Below are 19,281 nucleotides of genomic sequence, written 5' to 3'. Positions count from 1 at the left end.
TGTCTGGTGGGAATGGGGTGGTGTGGTGGAGCTTCTGGGCCCCTCTGCACCGGCGGGGTGAGAGACCTGGTCTCCTGTCCGATTCTGCCAAGCCTAATGCTCTATGAATGCTGCTTGGTGACTTCCCAGGAAAGCACTGATACATGTTACCCACTTGAGCATCACAACCAACCAGTGAGGCAGGCCAAGTGAGCACCGCTGATAAGGGAGGAAACTAAGGGACTCCCCATGTCACTGGATAGAGTGCCGCACTGGCACCCCAGCCTGGGGCTGCGGCCACTGCACCCTTTGCTGTGGGGGGTGCCAGCGCCCTACAGAAGCCCTCCCTGCTCCTGGGCTTCTGCAGCCCAAGGGAGCCCCAGCACCAGCCCCGCTGGACAGACGCACGAGGTACCGTCAGAGCTCCAGCTGCTGCGGCGGGCGCTCTGCTTGATGGGGATGGTGCTGGGCAGCTCGCACATGGTGAAGATGCTGCTTTGGCCAGGCACCTGTACCAGCTCGATGCACTTGCCATTGAGCTGAGAGGACAGGGCGCAGTTCATGGGCTTGTAGGCGAAGGCAGAGCAATACCCAGACAGGCAGGCTCGCTGGTAGAAGTCCAGCACTTTCTTTCTGCCAGGGAAGCAGGTGGAGGTGAGGTGAGCGGTTCCGCCTGTGAAGGGCAGGTGCCCCGGCAGAGTGACTGCTCTTGCTGCTGGCACATGCTTCCTCACCCACCTGTCAGATCCCGAGAGAGGGTAGATGTCAGCTCCGTCCCAGAAGTCTGTGCAGGCTTCTAAGACCACATCAGCGGTGCCATGGGACAGCATCTGCTCTGTGCCTGGGGGAACAGAGTTCAAACCCTGAGTGTTGCTACCTAGCCCCCAGCCCTCACTCTGACCTGACAGGCAACACACTGTCCTCCTGGAGAAGGGCGCTGAGGAGCCCCTGCCAGAGGAGGAGACTCCCTGGGACTCACGATCAACAAGGGTCTGCAATGCCACTGGGCTTGGAATGCAGACACCATATTCCCATCCTTTGGACAATCCCGGCCTCTGGAGTCAACACCATCCCAGCCCTGGTCCCCAAGTCCAGCCCCTGCCACAGTGGAGCACTTGGAATCAGTCTACTTTTCATCTGCCCAGGCCTCCCTAGCAATGGGTGGAGTTGGGTAGAGCCCCCCTGCCAAGCTCTGGAAGGTTTGGCCTGATGCTGGCCGAGGTAGCCAGGGCTCACTGGTGGTGGTGTCTTTAATGAAGAGGCTGATCATGTGGCTGAGGGGAGGCCGCCGCTTGGTGACACAGGAGAGCCGCCCCAGTGATGTCTCCTTCATTGTCTCAGCACTGGGGAGGCGGTACAGCGCCAGGTGGTTCTCCTGCTTGAAGAGCTCCTTGGCCCCAGGAGTGAAGCCTGCGGGGCAGGGAACAGGAACTTAGGGCCATGCCATGCCAGGTCCATTAAGTCCCATGAGGAGTCAGTACTGGACCTCTTCTAGGAGGCAGGTCCAGCCAGCCATCCCCTGCCACAGGGGCCCATACCAATGAGGCGGGCAAGCTCGCAGAGGCCCCAGGGCACATGCACGGGCAGCACGGCACTGTGGCTCTCTTGCAGGGCGATGTTGCACAGGTGGTCGGAGAATCGGCACAGGCGCTCGGTGACGCTGGCATTACACAGATTCAGCAGCACGTTGAGGCCCAGGGGTTTGAGGGAGGTGAGGTGCAGCTGCCAGTTGGAGTCATCAAACTGGATGCAGGAGGGGTTCTGCTGGTCCTGGGACAGGCTCAGCATCTCCAGGTGGTAGTCACACACAAAGTCCTCTGCTTCGTAGGGGTCGCTCTCCATCCCGGGCTGGGTCTGGGGGAAACATGGACAGGAGCCTCAGCCTGGGAGAGGGTGCGGGGGAAGCCAGCACTGGCTCCGCCCACCTCCCAAGGCTGGGGAGGGCTCCTGCCCCTGAAATGCGCTCTTCCCAAGAGAGAGCTCCTGCTCACTCTCTTCCACTCCCCTCCCTCCTGAAATCTGCTTCCTGTCCTTCTTGGGCTCCTGTCTGCTTCTAGGAAGTATTAATATATCTCATGACACTGGCAGGAGCCAAAAAGAGGGGTGGCCAGACCAAAGAGGACACAGTTGAGGGATCTTTTGTGGCCAGGGAACATCTCTAAGAGGGAACCCCGGGCTATGTGTGTTTGGAAGGTTCCAATAGGGACACCAGTGATTGCGACCACGAGAATGGAAGGGTGGGGGAGGCTCCGCCTACTTCACGGCAGAGACTTGGGGAGGGCCTTGGGGGCCACTGGCCTAGGCTGGAGGTGCTGGGATGGAGGGCAGAGACGCCTGCTCTTTCAGACCCTGTGGTGCCAGGCTGGCCAGGGAGGCCAGGACGGCCTGTGGCTGAGGGCGTGGCTGCCCCGTGCCACCTCCTCCTCTCACCTTGCTGGGCTCTTCTTCGCCACCCTCGGTGTCCCTGCTGAAGCTCACGTTGGAGCCAGATGGGTGTTTGCTGCGGCCGTGCGCTCTGTGGTGTGAGTAGGGCTCGGGGGGCTTGGGAGCCTCGCCAGGCCAGTCGCCACGCTCCTGCTCGCTGGAAAGGTGCAGAGCGTTGTTCAGGGAGCCAGCCAGGAGGGCGTCTCGCTCATGGGGCTGAAGAGAATGAGGAGCACAGGCTAGGACCAGTGGCTCCCATGGCCCGGGGAGGCAGAATACTTGTAGGTCCCCTGGCTGCCTTGTCTTCACCTCACCTGCCCAGAAGCAGATCCTAATGGTGCTGAACCCTCCTTCGCCCTCCTAAACCTCACCCTCCCTGGCCAGGCTCCAAGGCTAAATAGCCTGGCCCAGAGTCGGGCCCATGGGAGCCGGCCGTACCTCCTCCTCTACCTCAGGATGGCAGAAGGAGCGGGTGGATAGGCCATCGGTGAGGTCCTCATGGCTGCTGTGAGGGGGCTCCACCTTCCCGCTGAAGAACAGTACAGTCTCTGGGCTGGGATTTGGCCAAGACAGGATCCCCTGTTTGTCCACACAGCATAGGACCTGCATGGAAAGCGTTTGGGATAGGAAAGGAGCCTGGCATTGGCCCACCCTGCCCAGGGGACACTCAAGCGGCAGGTGGGCAGCCCAGGCCCAGCCAGAGAGCAGGGCGGGCACAACAGGTGCCTCCTCCCCGCAAGGCCCACCCTCACCGTGACGGAGCCCAGGCTGTGCAGCAGGCTGGAACTGTGGCTCAGCGTTGGCGACGTCCCCCGGAGCACCCTCAGGAAGTGGCCCCAAATGCAGCGCAGCATTTCCTGGTGAGAGAGAGGAAGTCTGCAAGGCCATTTAGGGCTCAGCCTCATTTCCCTGGAGATGGCCTCTAGGGGGAAATCCAGGGGAGCACCACGAAGTTGGGGTGGAGAGGCACTTCTCTAGGGCAGGGCGTGCACACATTATGGGAACAGGCCCAGGTTATGTCCACATGTAACGGGTGGACATGGGGCTCCAAGAGCCCGATTGGAGGCTTTAAGGCCAAAAACAGGGGAGTCCCAGGGTTGTGGCTATAGGGACCTGCAAGAGAAGCCATCCCAGGTCAGCGTTGTACCTGAGAGGAGACAGCCTCCGTGTAGCTGCTGAGAGTGTCCTCTGAGAACTTAGCCAGCTGCACGGAGAGAGGGTGAGGTCCTCAGTGAGGAAAAAGCCGCCTTCACACAGGTGTCTCCAAGCTGGCAGAGGTGGGGCCCACACCAGCGGGGCTCCCAACCCCTTTGGTAAAGGGCCCGGGCCGTCCTGACTCCCCACCTGGTGGAAGCCAGGGTAGACTTTCACCCACACCCAGGGCCTGGCCTAGGGGCCCTTCTGGAATGGAGAGGGCCCGAGGCCTGGAGAGCTGCCCAGGCTGACCAACACACCGAGCCCAAAGTGGGGCTGGACTTCTGCCCCTGTCCTCTGGCACAGCCAACTCCCTCTTTTTGTTCCTGTCACTTCCCCCAGACGCCTTGGAAAAACCTACCAGGGAGCTGGGTGAGGCCTTGCTCATCTGGGCCAGGACACGGGCCTCTCCACAAGCGGTTGCCAGAACCCAGAGGACTGGAAAGAGCAGGGGGAGGATGGGCAGGACGCCATTCACCTGAGAAGGAGCGGACCACACAGACGGCTCCTGAGCTCTGGGCCTGGGGAGGAGGGAAGGGAAGGGCTGCCCTGGCCCCACGGCCATTCCCTGGGCAGGAAGGGCCAGCTCTCTCACGGGCAGGAATGGAAAGAAGGGAAAGAGGTGTTCTTTTTTTTTTTTTTTTTTTTTTTTTTTTTTGAGACGGAGTCTCGCTCTGCCACCCAGGCTGGAGTGCAGTGGCCGGATCTCAGCTCACTGCAAGCTCCGCCTCCCGGGTTCACGCCATTCTCCTGCCTCAGCCTCCCGAGTAGCTGGGACTACAGGCGCCGCCACCTCGCCGGGCTAGTTTTTTGTAGTTTTTAGTAGAGACGGGGTTTCACAGTGTCAGCCAGGATGGTCTCGATCTCCTGACCTCGTGATCCGCCCGTCTCGGCCTCCCAAAGTGCTGGGATCACAGGCGAGAGTCCCCGTGCTTGGCTGGAAAGAGGTGTTCTTTTTTTTTTTTTGAGATGGAGTTTCACTCTGTCGCCCAGGCTGGAGTGCAGTGGCCGGATCTCAGCTCACTGCAAGCTCCGCCTCCCGGGTTTACGCCATTCTCCTGCCTCAGCCTCCCGAGTAGCTGGGACTACAGGTGCCTGCCACCGCACCCAGCTAGTTTTTTTGTATTTTTTTTTTTTTTTTTTTTGAGATGGAGTCTCGCTCTGTCGCCCAGGCTGGAGTGCAGTGGCCGGATCTCAGCTCACTGCAAGCTCCGCCTCCCGGGTTCCCGCCATTCTCCTGCCTCAGTCTCCCGAGTAGCCGGGACTACAGGCGCCCGCCACCTCGCCCGGCTAGTTTTTTTTTTGTATTTTTTAGTAGAGACGGGGTTTCACCGTGTTAGCCAGGATGGTCTCGATCTCCTGACCTCGTGATCCGCCCGTCTCGGCCTCCCAAAGTGCTGGGATTACAGGCTTGAGCCACCACGCTCGGCCAAGAAAGCGATGTTCTTAAGATGAAGTTTAAGGGGACCTCTGGGCTGCAGAGAGGGAGGGGACAGCCAGGATACTAGGAGAAGAGCCAGCCCTGCGGGTCGGAGGGAAGCATGACAGAGAGGACAGGGCGGTCCTTGCCTGGAGCTGCAGGAGGGTGTACTGCCAGGAAGTGACCCCCGGGGCACTGAAGATGAAGCGCAGGGCATTGGTGATGAGGAAGCCGGCCTGTTGGGAACAGCAGAGGCACAGCCTTGACCCCGCCCCTCTAGAGTGTCATAGGCACTGCCATTTTCCTTCCTTTGCTACTCCACAGGCTGGCTCGCTCAGCGACCCTCTGCATTCACTCCCGCTCACGTGAGTGGCCCTGAGACTCCCCTCACCAAGTCCAGCCCTCTCCTCTGCCCGTGCAGCCCCCTGCTGCACGCACCAGGACCACAGGCACAGCATAGTGTAGCATCACCGACTGCACTGTGAACCGCTCATTGTCCAGGGCAGTGACTGGTCGGGACAGGGCCATGTCCAGGCACCACCTGCAGAAAGAAGTGACTGTCAATCTCACTTGGCAAAGAGGCCAGAAACCTACAACTTGGGAGGATTCTGGGCTTCTCTGCCAGATACCGCTTCTTCAAGCACCGTGAGTCCTGCAGTTCCATGCTCTGCCCTGGCCCTAGCCCATGTTCACCTCCAGAGCTGTTCCCTCAGTGTAGAGATTGGGAGAGGGCACCACCCAGTCTAAGAATTCTCACAAGATGCTGAAGACAGGAGCCTAAGGAGATGCCTGCCCTCAAAAGAACCTCAAGATGAATGGGACCCCTTCCTTGTCAGTCTCATCCCCCTCTTCACAGAAGGCACCAGGGACAGCAGGAGGCGGGGCGGCACCCCTACCTGACGTTGTCAATCACAGGGGTCTCAAGGACACGGAAAAGCCGGTGCTGCTGGGGGCTCTGTGGCCCTCTCTCCACTTCTCCCCGGGGCGAGGGTGGAGGGGAGAAGGGGGGGAAGAGGTCTCCTGGCTCCAGGACAATGTGCTCATCATCCTGCAGGCAGCAAGTGGGAGAGTGGGGGCAACGAGAGGGTCCTATCAGGGGTCACTCTTCCTGGACAATTCAGCTAACTACAGACATTCCCTGGGGTTAGGTGCCATCAGCCCAGAGTCTACTGGGGCAGGGCCTGTGGGACTAGACTCTTAGCGAGAATAAAGAACAGCATAGGGGGCCGGACATGGTGACTCACACCTGTAATCCCAGCACTTTGGGAGGCTGAGGCAGGTGGATCACTTGAGGTCAGGAATTCGAGACCAGCCTGGCCAACATGACGAAACCCTGTCTCTACCAAAAACTACAAAAATTAGCCAGGTGAGGTGTGGTGGCACATGCCTGTAATCCCGGCTACTAGGGAGGCTGAGGTGGGAGAATCACTTGAACCCAGGAGGCAGAGGCTTCAGTGAGCTAAGATCGTGCCACTGTACTCCAGCCTGGGCGACAGGGTGAGACCCTATCTCAAAAAAAAAAAAAAAAAAAAAACAGCAGGGTGGAGGAAGATGTTCCAGAGCCTGTGCCAAAAACCAAGTGAGCTGGCCAGGAAGCTTCAGGATGAAGTCTGAGGACCCTCCCATTATTGCCTGTGGATGCTCCCACCGCATTTCCAGGGGAGAAGGAAAGCCTCAAGTTACCTTGATCCCCCTCAGAGAAGCAAACGATTCCTGGCCAGGCCTCAAAGCTATGATGTCTCCTTCAACCAGCAGGCTGACTGGCAGGTTGACCAGGTGTCCATCTCTGTAGGCCCAGTGCAGGGACCAGGATGGTGCAAAGGGCATGTGGAGGTCTGGATACATGGCACTGGGCCACTGGATCTCCCTGCCATCCCTGAGGGCATCTGAGGGGAATGGAAAGAGGGAAACCACCCTCTCGGCCATGGCCCTGCACCCCGGTCAGGTACAGCAGCACTGTCTGCCCACTTCCTCTCCCAGGAGGTCCATGGCAAACCCTCCAGTTGTTCCAACACTTCCCTGCTTTCAAGGACGCCTCCCTTGTGAAGCCCTACCTGGCCACTCCAGCCCTAGAGCCTCTACCTCCTCTCAACACCTGGAGCTGTCATTCTTTGTACCCCCCTCCCATTCAGATACACTTCACAAACACTGCGGAGGGTCTGTGAAGGGTGCAGGGTGGAGACAACAACATGGCTCCTCAAGGAGCCTCAACCCAGTGGGGCAGATGAGACATATGGATAGGAAACTCCAAACAAGGCAAACACGGCTAAGCATTAACAAAGATCCCTGTGCTGCAGGAGTCCAGAAGAGGGAGCAAACCGATTTGCTGGGGCGATCAGAGATGGCTTCCTGGAAGAGGAATTACTGGGGATGGGCCTGGAAGAATGGGTGAGATTTTGTCAGCTGGAGATGAGTGAGGGAGAAGCTCCCCAGCAGAGAACAGTGGAGAGAGGCACAGGGGCAGAGGCTGATACACAGCGGGCCTAGGACTGGTGAGTAGTTTTAATGTAAGAATGAGGAGGAAGAGAAGAGGCTGGAGAGGAAGGTGGGCCTGTGTTGGAAGCTCTGGGAGGCCACATGTGCCTCTGGGATGGCTTCCATAAACAAGAGGGAGCCACTGATGCTCCTGGGCAGGAGACTAAGCTCTGGAAAGCAGGGCCCGTCTTTTGCCATCAGCATTGCACTCCCAGTGCCTGGCACATGGTTGCAATTAACCATCTCAGAAGGAAAGGACAAACTCTCACTTGGCAACTAAATGTCCACTACCCAGTTCTGTTGGAGAAAGTCTCATGAGCGGGTGCTGCTTCTCCCACAGCACCTGCCCTGGACATGCCCCTGGACAGCAGGAGCCACCATCCCTCAAAAGAGCCTCAACAACCCTCAATCCGCAGCCAAGCTGCATAAACATCGCCTGAATGAAAGGCCAAGCAGAAATCCAAGCAACTCCCTTCCCTTTTGGAACTGGGCTGCTCCATCTCAGGCTCCCAGCCCCCTACCCCACCACAATTCCTGCAGGTATCTCTGCCCACCTCCCCATGTCTCCCGGCACAGTACACCAGACAAGATGGACTTGAACGAGAAAACTTCAACCATCCTCCTGCCACATGAGAGGTCTTCCCTGTTAGTTTCCCAACACGAGCCAGCCCGCAGGCCCACCTGCCACCGTTGGCCTTCCTGCCCGCCCAGCCTCTGCCTGGGCACCCACCACCATCCCACAGCTCTCACTGCCCTGCTCAAAAGAAGGTGGGCATCCTTCTAACTCCCCAGATGACAACAGCCCCTGCAAGGCCACAGGCAACCCGTCTGTGCTGGGGTGCATGAGGGGAGCCCTCAGGGCTTTGATATGTCCGGTCATCTTTTCCCATCAATATTCCTGCCCTTGACCTCACCTTGGATTTGGTCAATGATCCCTCGCAGCCTCCGCTCTACCTCCCGACGCTTCAGCCGGTCTTGCCGCCCGATGAGCACAAGGTTGAGAAGCAGCAACAGGAACAAGGCCGAGGCGTTCACCAGCCCTACCCCACGGCTGGCGGGAGGAAAGAGAGGGGCACCCACAGGGAGTGAGGGCTTGCCCACCCAGCAGCCCCCGGGTCACAGCTCCCTCCCACCCCAGTCCCTTGTGGAAAGTGTCCCGTTCTGGTGCCCTGACACCAGCTAGGCCTCTGACCCCAGTCAAGGGACTGAGGAGGTTCCCTTACATACCAGGAGCAGCTTGGGGGTGACAGCCCCCCTCGGAGCCCTGGCCGTCCCAGGTGCTGCAGCAGGACGGACAGGACAGCTGGAAAGGTTGGGGAGCAGCCTCTGGGTGCATACCTCCCAGCCGGCTGGCCCCCACAGCAGCCCAGCAGCAGCAGCACAGCCAGTAGCATGAGTGAGGCCCCCGGCCAGTGGAAGCAGGAGCAGCGGTTACTGTGGTGGAGGAAGCTACTTCTCCACACCTCCTGGGAAGGGACAGGGAGGGGACAATGTCCCATTCCAATCTGGCCGCCTCCCCCAGCACCCTCCCCAGCCCCCATGGCCACCTTGATCCCCTCCCTTTGACCTTGGCCGGCCTCCATCCTGTTGGGCTCCTGCAGCAAGCAGGCTCAGGAGCCACTCTGAGGGGAACCCTGGCTTCTTTCTAACATTTCATGAGGCCTCAGTTGGGTCACACCATCCAGGGAGACGGTGCATCAGAGTCCTGAGAAGGGGCCTCCCACTTCCCTGCCATCTCAGCCAGGCTCTGGTGGTCCCGAGAAAAGGCTTCACCTTCCAGGTCAGACACTTCTTCCGCTCCCTGAGATGTCCTTCCAGCACTGCCTCCAGCTGCTCCTTCAGGACGCTGAGGGCCTTCCGCGTGGACAGGCCCAGGGCCGAGGGAGGCTCGCCCTACAGGCAAGCAGGAGGCGTTGGGCATCACTGCCAGGCTGAGGCTGTGCAAGGCACGCGGGCCCCAACCCTCCCCTTCCCTGGCCCTTCATCCTTCCCCTCCTCTGGGATCCTCACATCTCTTCCCCTACCAGCTCTGGCCCCTCAAGGTGTGACCATGTCCATCTCCACTAAATTACAAACTGTTCAAGTGCACAGCCTCCTACCCTACTCTTTACAGCTAAGTTAAAAAACAAAACAACTTTTTCTTTTATTGCATGTTCCCCAACTCACTTTCCCCACTGCCACCAGTGAGCTCCCTGCCCACCCAGCTTGTGCTCACCACTGATCTCCCAATTTATTGCAAGGGGGCCAACCTTTGATGGTATGGACAATTTTATTTTTTTTTAGATGGAGTCTTGCTTAGTCTCCTAGGCTGGAGTGCAGTGGCGTGATCTTGGCTCACTACAACCTCTGCCTCCTGGGTTCCAGTGATTCTCCCGCCTCAGCCTCCCAAGTAGCTGGGATTACAGGCACACACCACCACGCCTGGCTAATTTTCTGTATTTTTAGCGGAGACGAGGTTTCGTCATGTTGGCCTTGAACTCCTGACCTCAAGTGATCTGCCTGCCTTGGCCTCCCAAAGTGCTGGGATTACTGGCGTAAGCCACCACACCTGGCCTAAAATAGATCTGTTTTTAAATGGAGAGAGGGAAACTAACATAGAGATGCTATCTTTTGGCCCAGCGTGGTGGCTCACGCCAGTAATCCCAGCACTTTGGGAGGAGGATCACTTGGGCCCAGGAGGTCAAGGTTGTAGTGAGCTGTGATTGTGCCACTGCACTTCAGCCTAAATGACAAAATGAGACCCTGTCTCAAACAACAACAACAAAAAGAGATGCTAGCATTTCATTGTTCCTAGGAAAGACATGAAGGAAAAACCTTCAAACTCTGTGAGGGACGGAGGGAGGGAAGAAGGGGGCAGGGGAGGAAAAAAACCCACCATCTTCTGTAACTACCATTTCATGAAAGAGAGGATATTGTAACACTAAAATATTAGAAAAAAAGGCAGCTATTCCCAGGGCAGGACTGTGCAGAGGCACACTCCCATCTCACCAAGGATGAGTGGGACACGGTGTGGATGGGGTAGACCCCGACGATGCAGGGACCAACCACGTCATCTTAGGCGACCTTGTGGCCCAGCCTCTCCCTGTCAGGACTCCCCCATTCCTGGCTTCTCTCCTGTTTTCTCCTTTGACTGTTCTTCCCCATCCGTCTACCCCACAGGCCACCTAGGACACATTACCACCCTCTGTAGGTTTCCAGAGCAACCTCATCCACAGTCATGGATCACCTGCCACCAACAAGCCTACAACTCCTATTTTACTTCAAGTCTGACCACTACCCTGAATGTGGATCCGTCTGCTGAATGGCCTATAGCTGCTTCACAGGGACCTAGGAGTCAATATGTCCAAAAACCCGAACTTGGGCCGAACATGGTGGCTCACACCTGTAATCCCAGCACTTTGGGAGGCTGAGACAGGTAGATCACTTGAGGTCAGGCGTTTGAGACCAGCCTGGCCAGTCCAACATGGTGAAACCCCATCTCTACTAAAAACACAAAAATTAGCTAGGCATGGTGGCGCATGCCTGTAATCCAAGCTGCTTGGGTGGCTGAGGCATGAGAATCACTTGAACCCGGGAAGCAGAGGTTGCAGTGAGCCAAGATCATGCCACTGCACTCCAGCCTGGGTGACAGGGCCAGATTCTGTCTCAAAAAAAAAAAAAAAAAAAAAAAAAAGAAGCCGAGCGTGGTGGCTCACGCCTATAATCCCAGCATTTTGGGAGGCCAAGGTGGACGGATCACCTGAGGTCAGGAGTTCGAGACCAGCCTGACCAACATGGAGAAACCCCATCTCTACTAAAAATACAAAAAATTAGCTGGGTGTGGTGGTACATGCCTGTTATCCCAGCTACTCGGGAGGCTGAGGCAGGAGAATCACTTAAACCCGGGAGGTGGCGGTTGCGGTGAGCCGAGGTTGCACCATTGCACTGCAGCCTAGGCAACAAGAGTGAAACTCCGTCTCAAAAAAAAAATAAAAAACTTGAACTTGCCACCTTGCTCTACTGCCAGAGTCACCTTTCCTCCCATAGTGACCGTCTCACCCAATCACGTCTAGAACATTCCAAACCCTGGCCTTATGCTTGCCCAAACTCTACCCCACGCTCTCTAACTTTTCCAAACCCACTGGAACACCTTGGCCAGTGCAGGGCATGCCTGGTTGGTCAAATGACCTATTTACCCTTAAAATCAAGTCTGATTCTTGCGTGTGCTCCTGGAGGCCCTTCAGACGTGCCAGCCTCTCTGGCCTCCTTTCCTGCTCCTTCTGGCACGAGCTGAGCCCCTCCAGCTCATGTTCATATACTTGATGTGTTTCTCAGCCAGAAACACGTGCCCCACCCCAAACAACTCTTGCTTCTCCTTCAAGACTCAGCTCAAACATCACCTCCTCTGGGACATTTTCCCAAAACCCGGGGCTGCACTTCAGTGGAGGTTTACATGTCAATGGTGTCCTGGGCAACCTGGCCTGCAGCCTGCACCTTACACAACTGTAATCACAGATTGACACGCCTGCTCTCCCGCCAGACTGCAAATTCCTTAAAAACAGGCTCTGAATTCTTCCATTTCCACACACCCTCACCATCCAACTGCTAAGACAGTGCATGGCACACACAAGCTCAATGAATACTTGCTGAATGAATGAATGAATGCAATGATCCCAATGAAACAGCAACAGGAACAACCCGAGGCATTCCGCAGCTTAGTCAAGGCTTCACCTTAATCGGGACTGTCAGCCCAAAATCTGTAGCTGAGACACCACAGCTTTTAAAAATGTGGATGTCTAGGCCCCACTCCGGATCTACCAAACCAAAATTTCTGGGGATAAAGAGAATCCCATTATATATATACGCACACACACACACACGTATACACACACATATACACATATATACACATATATACACACACACACATACACACATATATATATACACACACACACACACATATATATATGTATATTTTTTTTAATTGAGACAGGGTCTTGCTCTGCTGCCCAGGCTGGATGCAGTGGCATGGACATGCATCCATCCTCTCAGGCTCCAGCAATCTTCCTGCCTCAGCCTACGGAGTGGCTGGGACTACACCCAGCTAATTTTCTTTGCTTTTTTTTTTTTTTTCTTTTTTGAGACGGAGTCTCACTCTGTCACCCAGGCTGGAGTGCAATGGCATAATCTCGGCTCACTGCAACCTCTGCCACCTGGGTTCAAGAAATTCTCCTGCCTTAGCCTCCCGAGTAGCTGGGACTACAGGCACACGCCACCACGCCCAGCTAATTTTTTTTTGTATTTTAGTAGAAACGGAGTTTCACCATGTTGCCCGGGCTGGTCTCAAACTCCTGAGCTCAGGCAATCTGCCTGCCTCAGCCTCCCAAACTGCTAGGATTACAGGTGTGAGCCACTGCACCTGGCCCTTTGCATTTTTTTTTGTAGAGATGGGACCTCGATATGTTGCCCAGGCTGGTCTTGAACTGCTGACCTCAAGCAATCCTCCCTCCTCAGCCTGCTAAAGTGCTCTGATTATAGGCGTGAGCCACCACACCCCAGCTCTGAGGCCTTGGGACAAAGAAGAGCCCCATGGAAGGCAGCACCTGAAGGAGAAGTGAGTCTTTCCAGGGCCACCTGAGAAGCATCCATGTGAGCTTCCATCCGGAAAACCTCCTGAGCAAGCAGAGCGAATCCCTAGACCTCAGGCACCAGGAAAGGGATTTTGGGCAGCCACGGAGGAGGCTCGGCCACAGGCTGTGGGGCTGGGGACCCCTGGCTGCCTCGTCTCACTGCCCTCCCTGCCCCCTATGCTGCGGCCCACAGTTCTGTCTCCCAGAGTCCTGCCCTGGCTGTGCCCTCTAGCCTTCTGGACTTACTCCTTCCTGCCTATCTCCACACACACCCCCTCCTCGGCAACTTAGCCTCAGCCCCGGCAGGGCGCACATCCCATAACTAAGAGTGGCTGCTGGGCGCGGGGCTGCTGTCCTCCTGCCACAGGATGCAACCAAGTGGAGCCCCCAGTGCTGGCCTGAGGGACAGGGCCTGGCTTCCAAAGTGGGCCTGGCCCCAGGATTCCCCAGCTCCCTTGCCTAACTCTCCCCTAATCCTGCTCTCCACAGTGGCTTTGGGGGATTAGAAAGATAAGAGCTGCCTCTTCCCAGAGGGGATAAACTGGTTATTTCAGCTCAGAAAGAAATGGCCTTCCGGGCGGGGGCCTCACACCCCCACATGGGTAAATACTGTGCTCCAACGCACCCACCCGCCTTTGGCAAGGATCCTGAGGCCTCCCAAAGGGGCCATGGGCCAGGGCAAATGAATGCCTGTACCTGTCCTACTGCCTCCCGGAGCTCCTGACATGGAGGGAAGGAAAGCTTAAGGGAGGGTTGTAAGGGAGGAAGAGAAACAGGAAGAGGAGACGATAGGCCTTCTCCTGTCTGTGGGCATGGATGTCTGTTCCTTCCACCCCAGGGAAGACGAGGATCTAGGAGACAGACGCTGTACACGGAGACCCCAGGCCTCCAGTGCCTTCCCCGCAGGCTCAGCCTTCTGAGCTTCCTCACCACAGAGATGGATGTGAGTGTTCCCAGGACGGAATGACCCATGCCTGGGCCTGGCCTCCAGACATGATCAAGTGAGAAACTTACTGGAGGCAGGAAGAGCTGGCCTGCAGAGGGGGAAGGCTGTCCACCCAAGACATGGAGACTGGGAGGGAGAAAGAGAGGAAGGACCAGGCAACTGTACACGGCTGGGAAGATGCTCGGCCTGGAATGAGGACCACACTCAGGAAGGTGACAATTTCCAGCAAGGCAGAGAAAAGGCTAAGAGGAGCCGGGCGCGGTGGCTCACGCCTGTAATCCCAGCACTTTGGGAGGCCGAAACGGGCGGATCACGAGGTCAGGAGATCGAGACCATCCTGGCTAACACGGTGAAACCCCGTCTCTACTAAAAAATACAAAAAACTAGCCGGGCGAGGTGGCGGGCGCCTATAGTCCCAGCTACTGGGGAGGCTGAGGCAGGAGAATGGCGTGAACCCGGGAGGCGGAGCTTGCAGTGAGCTGAGATCCGGCCACCGCACTCCAGCCTGGGTGACAGAGCGAGACTCCGTCTCAAAAAAAAAAAAAGAAAAGGCTAAGAGGAGTAGTCAGAGAGCCAGGGAGGTGTCCCTCCTCTGGTCAGGCCTGAAGATCTTGGACATTCATCGATTCCCGTGGGCCACATGGTAGCTGTCCTGACACCCGCTGCCTCATTCCAAGCAGCCAGGACCTCCTCACCCAGCCTGGCCATCATCTGCTCTCTTGCTGTCTCTACCCCAGGTACCTTGAAGCTGTGCTCTGCTCCCCTCCAGGTGTGGGAGGTATGGGCCAGAGGGTGGCAGATGCTCCCGGGCAGGGCGCCTGCAGAGCTGTCTGTGTGCATCTGCCCCCGCATGTTATGTCTGGCCAGGGACACCAGCTCCAGACTGGTGATTAAAGACAGCACAGTAGAGGAAAAATAAGCCATTCTGTAATTACATGCCGCCCAAAGGAAGCGCTTGCCCGCACAGGCCAGCCCTGCGGTGGGGACCCAGCGTTCTGGGCCAGTCTGCTCTTTGCGGCCTTCAACTGAGCTTATCCAACTGCCCAGACGTTCACCTTCCTCTCCAGCAGGGGGTCTGAGTTAAGGGTCAAGTCACTGCTCTCTCTTGCTCGTTTTTTTTTTTTTTTTCCTTTGAGACAGGGTCTTGCTCTGTTGCCCAGGATGGATGGAGTACAATGGCACCATCTTGGCTCCCTGCAGCCCCCATCTTCTGGGCTCAAGCAATTCTCCCACCTCAGTTTCCAAGCAGCTGAGACCACAGATGTATACCACCATGCCCAGCTAGGGGTTTTTTTAGTGTTTTTTTTGAGACGGTCTCACTCCTGTCGCCCAGGTTGGAATGTAGTGGTGCCATCAGAGCTCACTGCAGCCTTGACTTCCCAGGCTCAGGTAATTCTCCCACCTCAGCCTTCCAAGTAGCTGGGACTATAGGTGATGCCAAGACACCCAGCTAATTGTTTGTATTTTTAGTAGAGATGGTGTTTCGCCATGTTGCCCAGGCTGGTCCTGAGCTCCTGGGTTCAAGCAATCCTCCCGCCTCCCATAGTGCTGGGATTACAGGCGTGAACCACCATGCCTGGCCTGCTTTCTTACTCATTGTACCTCAGCTTTGACATGTGACATAAGAGCAGAAGACCTTCATACTTTTGGAAGGAAGTTCAGAATGGGTTGGTGGGTGATTGGGCTCTGCCAGCCTTTCCCAAAGCATGGAGTTAGGCTGGGTACCCAATGTGCCTGGGCACCAATGGCAGGGCATAGCAAAGGAACAGGCACAGTTCTTATTATCTGAGAAACAGAAATCCAGGTTGACACACACAAGCTGAGGTCGCCTTTTCTTGACTCCTGGGGCCAAGATGGCTGAGAAAAAATCTAACCTGGCTTTAAGTACCCAAAGGTGACATGAGATTCTCAGAGCTTCCCACATACTAAAAACTCCCACCATGCCAAGGAGAAGGGAGGCCCTGCTTCTCAAATTACACGGATGCTTTTCAGGCAGCACTAACCCCATTCCACTGTTTTCACTGCTCAGGCTTAACTGGAGCAAGAGGAGAAAATAACACGGCTCTAAGGAAGTCCTGACTCAGGAGAGGCAGGCAGCAAACGCCCATCACAGGGCTTGTTCTCTGTGTTCTTTTTTTTTTTTTTTTTCTGAGACGGAGTCTTGCTCTGTCGCCCAGGCTGGAGTGCAGTGGTGCGATCTCGGCTCACTGCGAGCTCCGCCTCCAGGGTTCACGCCATTCTCCTGCCTCAGCCTCCCAAGTACCTGGGACTACAGGCGCCTGCCGCCACGCCCGGCTGATTTTTTGCATTTTTAGTAGAGACGGAGTTTCACCGTGTTAGCCAGGATGGTCTCAATCTCCTGACCTTGTGATCCACCCGCCTCGGCCTCCCAAAGTGCTGGGATTACAGGCATGAGCCACCACGCCCGGCCAGCTCTCTGTGTTCTATCATCAAAGGGGGACGCTGGCAGGGCGTGGGGATTTGGAGGAACAGCAGGGTGGTGAAAGAATTCTATCCATCAAATCAGAACCACAAGGAGTCTGCCACTGAACAGGCCCAGCTCTGGAGGTCTGAAGCTGAGCACCTGGATAGACTAAGGCACTTTGGATAGCTGACACACCTGAGCTCTCCTGTGCCGCTTCCATCAGGTTTATCAGGTGACCCAGAGCCCGAAACCCCCAAGCCCCAGGCCCTCTCCCCTTTCCTTTTTTTCTTTTTGTTTTTCTTTTTTTTAAGATGGAGTTGGCCAGGTGCGGTGGCTCACGCCTGTAATCCTAGCACTTTGGGAGGCTGAGACAGGCAGATCACGAGGTCAGGAGATCAAGACCATCCTGGCTAACACGGTGAAACCCCCGTCTCTACTAAAAATACAAAAAATTAGCCAGGCATTGTGGCAGGCGCCTGTATTCCCAGCTACTTGGGAGGCTGAGGCAGGAGAATGGCATAAACTCGGAAGGCGGAGCTTGCAGTGAGCCAAGATCACACCACTGCACTCCAGCCTGGGCGACAGAAAGAGACTCCATCTCAAAAAAAGAAAAGAAAAAAGAAAAAGGAAAAAAAAAAGATGGAGTCTCACTCTGTTGCCCAGGCTGGAGTGCAGTGGCGCAATGGCTCACCACAACCTCCTCCTCCTGGGTTCAAGCGATTCTCCTGCCTCAGCCTCCACAGTAGCTGGGACTAAAGGCATGAGCCACCATGTGCAGCTAAGTTTTGTATTTTTAGTAAAGACAGGGTTTCACTATGTTGGCCAGGCTGGTCTCGAACTCCTGACCTCGTGATCCGCTCACCTTGGCCTCCCAAAGTGCTGGAAATTCAGGTATAAGCCACTGCACCCGGCCGCCCTGTCCCCTTTCAGAGCTCCTGCATGGTGTTCTGGGCACAGCAGCTGCTCTCCTTTCTACTCCAGCTGTCTCAGGAGCAACAGAATCAAGGTCCCCTAGGCTCAGGTAGACAGGTTATGAATTTAGACCTTGACCTTCAGCCTTGACAACAGCAGATAACTACTAATTAGAACTGGCTGGCTGGGCATGGTGGCTCATGCCTGTAACCCCAACACTTTGGGAGGCTGAGGCGGGTGGATCGCTTGAGCCCAGGAGTTCGAGACCAGCCTGGGCAACATAGTGAAACTCCATCTCAAGCCTGGCCCCCTCTCTGGGTCCCCACTATTGTCGTCAGTGCAGGTATGGAAGGGACACAAAGCTGGACTCCACACAATGCCCGAATCATGGAAGCAGAGATTCAGCCACTACACACTCTTCTGAGTTGAGCCAGACACAGATGGACTCTGTCTGCAGCCAGGCAAATCAGAGCCTCGAGCGGAGCTGCTTCCTCCTCTTCCTGGCTCATGCTGACCTTAACACTTTCACCCACATTCTTCCCCACCTCCTGTAGCCATCAGGACCTAGGAAAAAATCCTCCCCACCCTGTTGGCTTTTGTCTTAGTTCCCCACGTGGTTCTTCATTGTGCCTTCAAAATGCCTTCATTGGCCCTGAGGAGGGATGACATCCTGGCCCTGAGCTACTGTCACCTGTGCATGGAAACCCAGGTCCTCACATGCCTTGGCAGGGTATCCCCTGGGAGGCTTGGGTCCAGTCCTGCTCTGGGTGACTCAGGCACCTGGCTGGCAGCTCCCCAGGCACATTGGCCTTCTGGCTCTCATTCCCAGTCCCCTTCCCAGGTCCCCGCTACCCATGCTCATTCAAGCAGCCTCCCATTTTGCATTGTCTTCAGGACGCTCACAGCAACCGCTAACCCAAAGACTCCCACACAAAGCAGAGAACACAGCATTTTAAAGAGAAGCATAAAAGCCCCGCCAGCATACTCACTTTGTTGCCTTTGCCCTGATGGGGCATCCATAGCTCTGCCTGCTTGAAGAGCATGGGCCAGAGCCTGAGCCACAAGCAGTCAGCTGCAAGAACTTCCAACACCTCCCTCAAAGCGGGGAGGGTGAAGAGAGAGAGCGAGAAGACGAGAGAAGAGATGGAGACAGCTGAGAGTGTGTGAGCAAGGAGCCGGGTGCTGCGGAGAATCGGCGCAGCAGAGCAGAGCTTCAATCTGCTGATTAATTCAGCCTATTTCTAGTCACGCTGCAGATTCAGGGAGGGAGGAGGAGGCAGCAGCCCTGGAAGGGCGGGAGGGAGGGGAGGAGAGGAAAGAGAAGGAGGGAGGAAACAGGAGCATTGAGAAGAGAAAGTTTGTCCGATGCGCTGCCAGATGTCCAGGAGCTTGGCCTGCTCTTCAGAGGAGGCCACTGCGGGGTGAGCTGAGGGGCACCATGCAGCTAGGATATGGACAGACAGAGGGACAGATGGAGGAGAAACTGCCCCTGTCCCAGAAACCTGAAGACAACTGCCAGTATCAAGGGGAACCCTGGGACACACAAATCCCAGCTGTCTTCCCAAATGACCTGTCCTTTGTCCCCAAGTCACTGGGTGAGCCCATCATCCACAAGAACCCCCCAAATCACATGACGACTCCCCAGCACGGAGCCAAGCCAACAGCCCTTTCCATAGTTACAGCTGCAGGAAGGAGGGGAGAGGGGACTTGTGGGTTATTAATAGCAGCACATCCTGTGTGGAGGGGGACGGGATGGACTGGCCTCTGAGAAGACTCAAGCAGTGACTTCTAGGAAGGCAAAGCCCAAGGCCAGGCAGCTGGTAGAAGGAAGGATCCAGTAGGGAAGGAAGAGCCAGCCCAAAGGGCCTCTGAAGACTCCAATACCTTCCTGCCA

At 56.3% G+C, this 19,281-nt stretch overlaps 1 protein-coding gene across 9 annotated transcripts in view; it reads right to left on the bottom strand.

The window, feature by feature from the left end:
* The window catches only part of LOC105469163 (transmembrane protein 94), a 45,684-nt gene that overhangs the window by 5,793 nt on the left and 20,610 nt on the right, over positions 1-19,281 (bottom strand). For 2 of the 9 annotated variants that reach the window (XM_011719822.3, XM_011719828.3), the window contains exons 2-18: positions 18,377-18,672; positions 9,266-9,385; positions 8,831-8,958; positions 8,407-8,543; positions 6,701-6,903; positions 5,914-6,065; positions 5,456-5,558; positions 5,167-5,253; positions 3,959-4,075; positions 3,551-3,607; positions 3,156-3,260; positions 2,842-3,006; positions 2,410-2,619; positions 1,518-1,833; positions 1,216-1,389; positions 718-820; positions 395-612 (exon numbers count right to left, since the gene is read on the bottom strand). In XM_011719822.3, the coding sequence (XP_011718124.1) occupies positions 395-612; positions 718-820; positions 1,216-1,389; positions 1,518-1,833; positions 2,410-2,619; positions 2,842-3,006; positions 3,156-3,260; positions 3,551-3,607; positions 3,959-4,075; positions 5,167-5,253; positions 5,456-5,558; positions 5,914-6,065; positions 6,701-6,903; positions 8,407-8,543; positions 8,831-8,958; positions 9,266-9,385; positions 18,377-18,430 (2,449 nt within the window). In that variant the 5' untranslated portion in view covers positions 18,431-18,672. Of the gene's footprint in view, positions 1-394; positions 613-717; positions 821-1,215; positions 1,390-1,517; positions 1,834-2,409; positions 2,620-2,841; positions 3,007-3,155; positions 3,261-3,550; positions 3,608-3,958; positions 4,076-5,166; positions 5,254-5,455; positions 5,559-5,913; positions 6,066-6,700; positions 6,904-8,406; positions 8,544-8,830; positions 8,959-9,265; positions 9,386-18,376; positions 18,673-19,281 lie in introns of those variants that run through there. The other 7 variants (XM_011719823.3, XM_011719829.2, XM_011719825.3 and 4 more) reach the window with 5 other exon arrangements.

Source organism: Macaca nemestrina, chromosome 17 (genome assembly GCF_043159975.1).
Source record: "Macaca nemestrina isolate mMacNem1 chromosome 17, mMacNem.hap1, whole genome shotgun sequence".
Lineage (NCBI taxonomy): Eukaryota > Metazoa > Chordata > Mammalia > Primates > Cercopithecidae > Macaca > Macaca nemestrina.
Note: the sequence above shows the minus strand (reverse complement) of the source record. Positions and strands in the feature narration are given on the sequence as shown.